A 10,642-nucleotide genomic window follows, 5' to 3' on the forward strand; every position below is an offset into this window, starting at 1 on the left:
AACTAATTTGCGATCTCGTGCAAAGCGAAGAAAACAAAAAGATTGTCCACGGTTACGGTCAATAGACCTTTTTGCAGATACGGCGGCCATTTTGATTTCTATTGTTTCAAAAGACATTATGGGATGCGCAGGGGGGCAAATTAATATGTATTTGTCTTCTGGGCATCCCATAATAGCTATTTGAAACAATAGAAATCAAAATGGCCGCTGTATCTGCTAACATAGATAGCGACATTGTTCTCTCGCATAACCACTCCTTCGAATTGACTATGGTGATACGTTGGCACCTTTCACGATACTTGGCCAGGTTGGTGCCAAAACAATAGAATAATGCATGTAGCTAAAATTTTGCATAATAATAGAGTCAAATTCACAGTGAACATGAAGTACATGAAATAAACTCAGAGGTCTTTTCTACGTGTATAATGCGCCGATCAAATCGAAACTTCAACATCCCCCCCGGCCATTAACTATCTTCTGTGCCGGGAAGTGGGGAATTTGACCTTTGCCTGCGTGGGGTGGGGAAAATTGAACCGGAAGAGTCAGGTCGCTAACAGCCATAAAACACGTGTTTGAACGAGATGGAAGAGTTTAAAAGAAGAGATATAACATTTGTGAGCGATTGGTTTACGAAAAAGGTCTTCAAAAGTTGGGGATAGACAGTCAAATCCGGCGATAGGGTAGAGCATTTGAACACTATTTTGGCCCAGGGGTGCGGGAAGTTAAACGATCCAATCTTCTAAAGTTCAAATGCCCGTGGTTTGCCTGGGGGGGGGGGGGGGGGGTTGAAGTTTCGAGTTGATCGGTGCATATGCTTATCATCAAAACTCTTCTGCTTCTCTTTCACTCGGAAACGATATCTTCTTCCAAGGATCAGTGGAGGTACGCCGTGAAATGCTAATTTCAGTTGGGCTGTAAAGGAAGTGAAACATATAGACCTGTACACAATGCACCAAGTTTGATTACTTACTGAAATAATAACTATTTTATTAACATGTACAGTGTTAAATCAGGTAACTTTCAAGAAAATGAAGTTTCACATGCAAAAATGCAGTCTGTAGCTATTATAGTGCTAGTTAACAAGTCCATATCAAGCAAATACAGTAAAGCCTGGCAGATAAGCCGTGACCTGAGTTTAGCAACTCAAATCTTGGAAAACAATTTTTATCGTAAAAACCTCGGAAAAAATCCAAAGTCAAGTCTTAGGAAGTCTTAATCCAACGTTAACTCGCCTTCATTGAAATGAAAAATACTTCGAAGTCCTACCCACAATTTTAGCCCTTTAGTAGAATAAACATCACGTCCACTAACTATGACATATGATTGATGTTATTCTGTTATTTGTTAACAGGTATTTCTTCTTTCAATAGACCTTATTCATAAATGGCGGTCACATTTATAATTCTTTTGTCCACGTGCAAATTAGCCTACCAAACCTTATTTTAGAGCAACAATTCTTTTTAATTCACTGTATGGTATCGAGGCTTGGTAGGCTAATTTGCACTTCGACAAAAGAATTATAAATTGACCGCCATTTATGAATAAGGTCTATAAACAGTTTTTCATGGAATGATCTGGAGTGAGTCATGGATCTCGAGACTGAATTTTCAACCTCGTTCCCAGGGTATGCACCGCGTGCTTCAATCTCAACTTTGACAAGCGAATGAATTTGTCTTTGTTGGTCAAAAATTCCATTCAAACAAGCTTTGTAAAGAGACAAGTGAATTTGAGGTTTATTAACCCCATGGTGTTTGATTGCCGTTCCCGTCCGCCTGCTTTGGCTGCATTTAGATGAGAAAGTCTCTTATATACGTCATACTCCGTAACCACTAGATGCTGATCTTCTAGAGGGAGCCTGGGAATCTCGTCAGTGAGGCGATACTCTTCAAGAGCCTCTAACAAGGCATGGATGATAAAGTCAGCAACCTCGCGCATGGACAACCCCTCCAACTCATCGATGTCGAGGAGGGAAATCAAGTTGCTCGAGGAGGATTGCTGCGCTCCGCTGAGTCTCTTTACTTCCTTCCACCAGCTCTCCTTTATTTGATCGATCTTTGTTTCGTAGAATATTGCTTTGCAGCATTTGCGCTTCCGGTTAACAGCGTTCCTATGGAACTTAAACTGGACTGACTCAGATCCGTGTTCGTGAAAGGCTCGTTGCCGTTTTAGAATGAGCGACTTCAGCTCGCTTGTCATCCAAGAGGGGTCGCCAATGTTAATTTGCACCCTTTTTACAGGCATTAGAAGGTCTAGACCTGTAGGAAGCACTTTTTGAAACGCGCCAAGTAGTTCTTCGTAGCTTTGAAGACCAGTAAAAAGGACGCGCAAATCGATGCTGCCTAAATAGCGGCCCAGTTCAGCTTTACGGCTGGGACGTAGATCACGCTTAAGTTCAAACTTGGTCATTTTTCTAGGCTTTTCCCTTGCCTTTGGAGAACTTAGCACTGTGTTGTGATCGGACAAGCCAAACGGTGGAAAGGCCTGAGGATTTTCATAATGCGATTGAAGATTTGTGAAAATGAGGTCCAAAATGGCATTTTTTCTAGTTGGAACATTTACGATCTGCTTCAACGAAAAAGATTCATCATGGGCTGCACGTTAAGGCGATTGAAATCACCACAAACTGTAAAGGCACAGTTTGGATACATTGATTCAGCCAGAGTCAGAGAACTAAAGAGATATCTCGAATGTTGTCATTGTTCGCAGCTGATGGGTTAGGGTGAAACACAATTGCCATAACTAAACAGGAGTACCATCGGGGAAGTCGCGTTGGCCTAAGATAGACCCATAATATTTTGTGTTCCTCGCAACATTGAAGCTCTTGAATCACCCGATATTTTGAATAACCGTCCTTTACGTATAAGCAAACCCCACCGTGCTCGACCTCTTTTCTGTCGAGGCGGATAATGGAATAGTTAGGGATTTCCACAACACTATAAGCAATGCGCTCTTTAGCCACGTCTCGGTAATGCATACTAAGTCGATGTCTTATGCACAACAAATTCAGCCACTTCTGTAATCTTTGGTGCAAGAGACATAACATTAGCCAGCATTATTTTTGGGACGTTCCGTGTTGGATGGTTGTTGTTGTTTGACTCGATGTTTGACTTTTGGTATTATATGGAATCCTTCGCCTTCGAAGTACAGTGGTGTCGATTTGCCTGTCACGCATGCTGTCACGCGACCAAACCCTTGGAGCATGACGTGAGAAAGACGAGTTGACCGAACCCAATTCGATAAACTTGCTTGATGGTATTAAGTCGAGTCTTGTAACCAGAAGAAGGGGATGTTGAAGTTCCGATTTGATCGGCGCATAACGAAACACTGTCGGGAAAAGCCAAGCAGATATTTTCATGTTTCGTACATTTACTTCACTTCTGTCTCCTAAGTTTAGTAAGTAGCCAACATTTTAACCATTTTTGTTTCCTAAATATTAAACGTAGGATTGTCTCATTCAAGGTTAAAAACTTATTTCAATTTCTCTTAAGCTAAAAGAAAGGAAACTAGGGCGCTTTTCTTTGTCAGAACAAGCCAGCCAGACTCGTCCGTTTGCAAAGAAAATGTAACAATTTGAAGGAAAATTTGCATAATAATCCCTCGAATTCTTCTGGAGGAGTATGTATATCCCTCGAAGTGAGTTAATTTGAAGGCGTTGAAAGTTAGTCCTTCTAAATGCTCGGTCTCAGTGTTATTTCAGTTCTGTCAAATGGAAAAGTCCTTAGCTTTAAAAAAAATCACCACTAGCTCTTTGTAGGGGCAAACTAATTCAGACTCAATCCAGAAGTAAATAATGGCTTCAACTCATTCAGCAAATGAGAAAAGAATAACTAACCGGTTACAACTCATGGAGGCATGAACCGCAACTTCACTTTAGCCTGTGAACCAATTACATGTTGCTGGTCCCTTTCGGAAATTGAAAAAAAAAAAAGTAATTAACTTCTAAATTAGCTCAGTATTAGGCCTACTCTGGGACCTTAAGTCGCCGAAACTTAAGGCAACTTAAAGCAAAAAGCTTAGAGTAAGACTTCTCAACCTTACAATACACACTTCCTTATGCCTTTTCTTTAGTTTAAGTTAAGTTTACAGCAGTATTACATCAAAAGTAAATAATTTCAATTCTTGTTACTGAGCTTAAATTTATTTGGTTATTTCATCCCTTATCATTGTATTTGTTATTTGAACTTGCAAATATTTTCAGGGGTCATATCACTGTTCCTCACAAAGGTGCGGAATTAATAGCTTAAAATACCTTAATTTATTTTGAGATGTATGGCTACAATACCAATTAACAAAGATAGAGATAACGTGGTTTTGCAACAGTTTAACGTTTTGAACAGTCAGTTTATTCCAGTATCACTGAGGTGTAAAAAGTTCTTATTTAGGATCCTTTCATTCGCTTTTGTGTTTGACATGTTTTCCCTTCAGTGCGAGGGTTTAGGTTCGTGTGTTCACAAGCTAACCTTAGGCCTACAAACTCTTGTTTAGGTCTAATTACTGGGTTGCCAGTATGGCAAACCCAGTAGGGATCTGCGTTTCATTTGTTTGTTTTATTTGTTTTTCTTTAATTTAATTTAATTTTTTTCCCGTGTCTGTAAAAGTCTTGCCTGTCACTCCCCTGCTACGTGGTGTCTTTGTGCATGGAGAGGGAAGTGGAAATGCGTAAATTTCTCTGGTGGACACAGTAGAATGATAAACTTAACGGGCAATGGCGTCGAAAGTCATGTAACGCGAATGGCGTTTTAGTGAATCCTTAAACAAAACATACCCTTATGGAGCTCAATAATGGAAAGTCAGTTGGATACTGAACAAGACAGGCGGTGGAATCTTAAAAGCGAAGAGCAATGGACTTCGACAACAATCTATCGCCCGTCGAACCGAAATCAAAGTGAGCTGCATTTCTAAGATTTTACCAAGTGTGCTGTTATGTAGAACACTGAAACCAAATGGAAAATTCTCTGGTAACTTATGGGTTCAACAAAGACAGAGAACGAATCGAACACCTTAAGTGTGTAAAGATTGCGTATCGATGGCCAACGAATCACACAGATTAAACTAAACACAACAGTAAACTTTACTTCACTCGCATGGCACATAAAAGAGCATGGTTTCCCATTTCCCATGGGTCTAAGTAAGCCCGCGATTTCTGTAAACTTCCGGTATGAAAACTAGAGTTATTTCCGGTTAAAAGGTTATCAATACATTACATCCCTTCCTTTCTTTGGAAACAGAATATAGTGAAAGGAAAATGTCAACAAAACACATAGTACGAAAAACCGCTCCACATGGACTGCGCAACTAGAAGGATACTGTCCAGTTCTACTAATCCTTAAACTTAAACGAAGTCTACCAAAGTTCAACACAGGTTCAATGCGTCAACAGAGTCTACTTGATAGAGTACATAATCCTTGTATTTCTCCGGCATTCTGATTGTCCGGCTGGGTCGTGATGTTACTGTACTTTCTTCCAAGGTACTGGGGCAACCGCTGGGCTTACAGCCTCTCCAACTGCTGAGCTAACAGCCTTTTCACTTACATTTTCTGTTAACTCCTGTGTATCCTCTGGTGGGTTGTAACGTTTAACAAAAGAACTGTTCCGCCTGTATTCCACGCCCTTTTTCGACCGAACAGTCACCTCACGGCCTTCCTTAGTTTGCACTGTGTATGGTTCACTCTCAAAATTTGCTTCAAGCTTACCAGACGTTTTCGTGTTCTTTAGTAAAACTTGGTCTCCAGGCATCACAGGATTTTCTACAGCACCTCGTCTGTTATCAGCATATGCCTTGTGGATCAACTTGTGATTCCAGTCATTGTCTCTTACACCCTCATTCAACAGGTTATTAGCTCTCTTCAGCTCTGGAAATTTAGTTTTCAATTCTCTACCGAACATGAGGAAAGCAGGAGTAACTCCTGTGCTTACTTGTGGTGTGCTCCTGTACGCGAGCAGAAACTTATCAAGTTCTCCCCGCCACTCTTTTCCTTCAACGTGAGCCACTTTCAAAGCCTTTAGAAGCGTTCTATTCTGTCTCTCGACGTGCCCATTGGCCTGCGGCCACAGCGGAGGAGATGTCCGGTGTTCTATTCCGTGGTCTGAGAGGAACGTCTTAAACTCCTCGCAGCAAAACTGAGGACCATTGTCGGACTTGAGAGTAAAAGGATATCCATATCTTGAAAATATCTGTGCCAGTACATCTACCACTTTCTTGGACGTGGTCGACCTCATGATTTCCACCTCATAGAATCTGCTGAAATAGTCCACGACTACCAACAAACTTTCTCCCGTCGGAAGAGGACCCATCAAGTCTATGGCTATATCCTGCCAAGGACCGGTAGGTGGTTCCACTCTTTTCATTGGCTCTGGAGGCTGTAACTCCCCTACAACCTGACATCCATGACAAGACTTGCAGACTCGTTCGGCGTCTAAGTCCATTTTTGGCCACCAGACCTTTGTTCTGAGGCGTGCCTTCATCTTTACGATGCCCTGGTGACCCTCATGAGCAAGACGTAGGACCTCTCCCCTTAGAGCCTCCGGTATGACAATTCGAGTGCCACGTAAGACAAGTTTTCCTAACACGCATAGCTCGTTCCTGACACACAAATACGCAGACATCCTACATTGAGACCAGTCCCCACTTAAAATGTACTGTCTCAGGCTAACCATCTCTGGATCGCTCTCAGACACTTCTTCCACTTGTTTAGCCGAGAGTGCCACTGGTAGGCTTCCTTGAGCGACTGCCATAACAAAGTCAATCTCCTCTCCGCTTGTGTCTTTGGGGTTGACTTGATTAAGCCTCGAAAGTGCGTCGGCAATGTTTGCTTTTCCGGGACGGTAAACGACCTTGTAATCGTAACCCTGTAACCTTAGAACCCATCGTTCTATACGCGCCGATGGTTTAGAGAGCCTGCCAAAAATGCACTCAAGCGGTTTGTGGTCGGTTTCTAGTTCAAACTGGCGTCCGTATACATAAATGTTAAACCTTTCACAGGCCCATACCAGGGCTAATGCCTCTTTTTCCGTCTGGCTGTACCTTCGCTCTACTTCAGTGAGGTTCCTGGATGCATACGAGATTGCTCGCCACTCCCCATCTTGAAGTTGAGTCAACACCGCACCCAAACCGTGTGGACCTGCATCGGCAATGATTCGTGTATTGCAGTCCCCTCTGAAGTATGCAAGTGTGCTGGCCCCTGCAGCAAGCTCTTTTAGCTTCTGAAACGACCTTTCCTGTGCTTCACCCCAAACGAAAGGCTCATTCTTCCTCAGGAGACTCCTAAGCGGCTCTGCTTCTTGCGCGAAGTTGGGGAGAAATTTTGCAGAATACTGCACCAGCTGAACGAATGATCTGACCTCTGCAGCATCTTTCGGAGGACTTGCATTCATAATGGCAGCTACTTTCTCTTCACTGGGCGTAACACCTTGGCTGCTCAGATCATGACCGTAAAAGGTTAGCTTGGGAAGGCGAAACTGACATTTCGTTCCATTCAGAGTTAATCCTTTTTCTCCCAACCGCTTTAAAACAGTATGCAAATTCCTGTCGTGCTCTTCAATACCACAACCATGTACAATGAGATCATCTGCCAAGTTAGCCACACCCTTACACCCCTGCAAAACATCAGCAACTATTTTCTGGTACTTTTCGGGCGCTGATGTTATTCCAAACATCAAACGTTTGTATCGGTACAAGCCACGGTGTGTAACAAATGTTGTAATATCGCGCGATTTTTCATCCAGTTCCACTTGATGAAAACCCCATTTCAGATCAAGTTTTGAGAACACAGTTGAACCGTTAAGATCATATAACACTTCCTCAAGCGTGGGGATGGGGTGTCTCTCCCTCTCTATTGCCATATTCGCCCTGCGCATGTCCACACAAATCCGGATATCACCGTCTGCCTTTGGGACCACAACCAATGGCGACACCCATTCAGTAGGTTTGTGTGACACCTCTTCGATGATGTCCTTGGCTAACAACTCGTCCAACTTCTCGTCAACCTTGCTTCTCAGTCCAAATGGTAGCCTCCGTACCGGTTGTGCGACAGGTGTGACATCATCTCTTACATGAAGCTTCAGCTGGAAATCCCTCAGCTTCCCAACTCCTGTGAAAACTTCTGCGTACTTCTCACGAATATCAGCACCATTGCCCTCTGTCATTAACGAACATATTTCTTCTTTCATGGGACCAACCCTCAACACTTCCAATTTCTCCGCTGTGTTCTTTCCCAGTAGAGATCGGCCTGGACCCTTAACAACTGTGAATTCATCAACACACGAATTGCCATTGGCCCCGCATACAATTTCAGACACAAATGTTCCAATCACTTCAATAGGCTCCTTTTGACCATAGGCAAACAACTTTTTGCTTGATTTCTTGGAATCACACTGTACATTCTCTTTCTTCATCGCTTCCCAGGTTGTCTGGTCAATCACATTGCACGAAGCGCCAGAATCAATAAGTACTGCACGTAACACAACTCCTCCAACCTTCAAATCAACTTCGCTACCACCTACAAACTCACCAGCTCCCACTGCAAACGCATAGTAATTTTGGGCACCAGTAGCTGAATTTTCTGACACTTGATATGCTCTGCCCCTGGAGGCTTTCCTTTTTTCAGAATCTTGAGAAGGAGCTTTGCGTTCCTTCGTTTTGCAACAAATAGCAAAATGCCCAACCTCCCCACACGAATTACACTTTTGGTTGCGAGCTGGACAATTCCGATCACGTGCGATGTGGTCACTGTAATTACAACGGAAACATCTCATCACCTTTGCACCATGACAACCACCAGAATGTTTACCAGGCTTATTTCCTCTACCTCTGCCTTGAGCGGTCTCTTTACCTTTCCCCGTATTTTGAGGTCTGCCGAACGAGACAGCATTCACCTGGCCTGACAAGCTTAACTGATCCATGGCCTTGACCTGCATATTTACTGCCTCATGTACACGAGCTAGGTCTTGCAAATCCTTCAGGGTTGCGTTTGATTTTTCCAGGAACTTACGGCGGAGTCTGGAGTCCCTGCACCTCTCAATAAGCTGATCCCTTATCGCTTCATCAACTTTTTCAAACTCGCAGGTGATCGCTTTCTGTCGCAGCCGACAAACGAACTGATCAACCGACTCACCCGAAGTTTGCTCCATTTGCCTAAACTGATGCCTTTCGAACGGAACATTCAACTGGGGCGAAAAAAAACCATCCAGCAACACCATACTCTCATCGAAAGATACGATATCCGTTCCGGGCACTAACGTGTAGTAGAGTTCCTGCAAGTTCAATCCTCCGGTATGTAACAGCAACGCGGTTTTCTGTTCATCCTTCGTTATCCCTTTAGCCACCAAATACAAATTAAATGAGCGCTTCCACAACTTCCAACGAACGGCGAGAGTGTTCGGGTCTTCCTTCGGGTTGAAGGGAGGAAGACTGGCCACATCAAGAAGAGGAACAAACGCGGTAACTGGCTGTGTTTGTGTTGTCGAAGGTGTACTCGAAGTCGAAGGTGCACTGCTTGTCATTATCCTCCTGACAAAATACTCAGATCCTCTACGCAAATGACGCCCAAAATATCCCCGACCTCACAAAACGAATCGAATCCTCGTCGCCAATGTAAAGATTGCGTATCGATGGCCAACGAATCACACAGATTAAACTAAACACAACAGTAAACTTTACTTCACTCGCATGGCACATAAAAGAGCATGGTTTCCCATTTCCCATGGGTCTAAGTAAGCCCGCGATTTCTGTAAACTTCCGGTATGAAAACTAGAGTTATTTCCGGTTAAAAGGTTATCAATACATTACAAAGTGGATATGTGATCAACTCTGCACAGTATTCAGGTAAAAAAAAAATTGGAAATGTGACAGCCAAGAATTATTTGAAAGAAAGCTTGTCGTCTATTTTGTGCTTCATTATTCAAAGAAAAGGTTCTTCATGGAAACGGTTTGATCCTGAAATTTTAGTTTGTTGTAATATTGCTCATATTTGACACGATTGAGTTTTTTCTCTTCACGCACGTAATGAAATAGGAAGGGGGTTTTTGCCTCTAATAGCAAATGTGTTGTTTGTTTCAAAAAATTGTTCGCTGGAAAAGGTCGCCTTTCTGAATTCATCATGCTTTATAGTATGCGAGCTTAACTGGATAGTTTTTATGGCAATAGACAAGCATTTTCTTGTTATTCAAGGAAAAGGTTCTTCAGGAAAGGGTTTAAACCTGAAGTACATGGTAATTTGACACAATTGAGTTTATTGTCTTCACGCACGCAATGAAATAGGAAGAGGTTTTCGCCTCTACGAGCAAATATGTTGTTTGTTTCAAAAAATTGTTCGCTGGAAAAGGTGGTCTTTATGAATTCATCAAGTTTTATAATATGCGAGCTTAACTGAATAATTTTTATGGCAATAGTAAAGCATTTTCGTGTCAAAATGAGGTTAGCGTTTTCTGTTGTGCCAACTTAATTAAATATAAATATACATTCTGCCTCGTGAGTTTGTTATTTTCGTTAACCAGCAATGGCATCGAAAGTCATTGCAACGCGAATGGCGTTTTAGTGCATCTTATGTTGTTTGTTTCAATAAAATGTTTCGCTGGAAAAGGATTCTGTGATATTTTCTGCCTTTGTGAATTATAATATCATGTTGTGTATAGACTTTTCGAG

General features: G+C 42.4%; 1 protein-coding gene across 1 annotated transcript; it reads right to left on the reverse strand.

Annotated features, from left to right (window-relative positions):
- Nucleotides 1-8,368: 8,368 nt before the first annotated feature.
- LOC137976918 (uncharacterized) lies at nucleotides 8,369-9,501 on the reverse strand. Its single transcript, XM_068824238.1, has 2 exons — nucleotides 8,511-9,501; nucleotides 8,369-8,409 (listed from the first exon to the last, which is right to left on the reverse strand). The coding sequence occupies exons 1-2, from the start codon at nucleotides 9,499-9,501 to the stop codon at nucleotides 8,369-8,371; spliced, it is 1,032 nt and encodes a 343-aa protein (XP_068680339.1).
- Between the last annotated feature and the right edge of the window lie 1,141 nt (nucleotides 9,502-10,642).

Source organism: Montipora foliosa, chromosome 11, assembly GCF_036669935.1.
Source record: "Montipora foliosa isolate CH-2021 chromosome 11, ASM3666993v2, whole genome shotgun sequence".
Lineage (NCBI taxonomy): Eukaryota > Metazoa > Cnidaria > Anthozoa > Scleractinia > Acroporidae > Montipora > Montipora foliosa.

What these genes read in the sequence shown, in the direction of transcription:
- LOC137976918 (XM_068824238.1), bottom strand. Translation starts at nt 9,501, where the DNA reads ATGACAAGCAGTGCACCTTCGACTTCGAGTACACCTTCGACAACACAA. An exon ending in TGCGTTTGCAGTGGGAGCTG is followed by an intron (nt 8,410 to 8,510) that starts GTGAGTTTGTAG and finishes GTGATTGACCAG; the next exon opens with ACAACCTGGGAAGCGATGAA.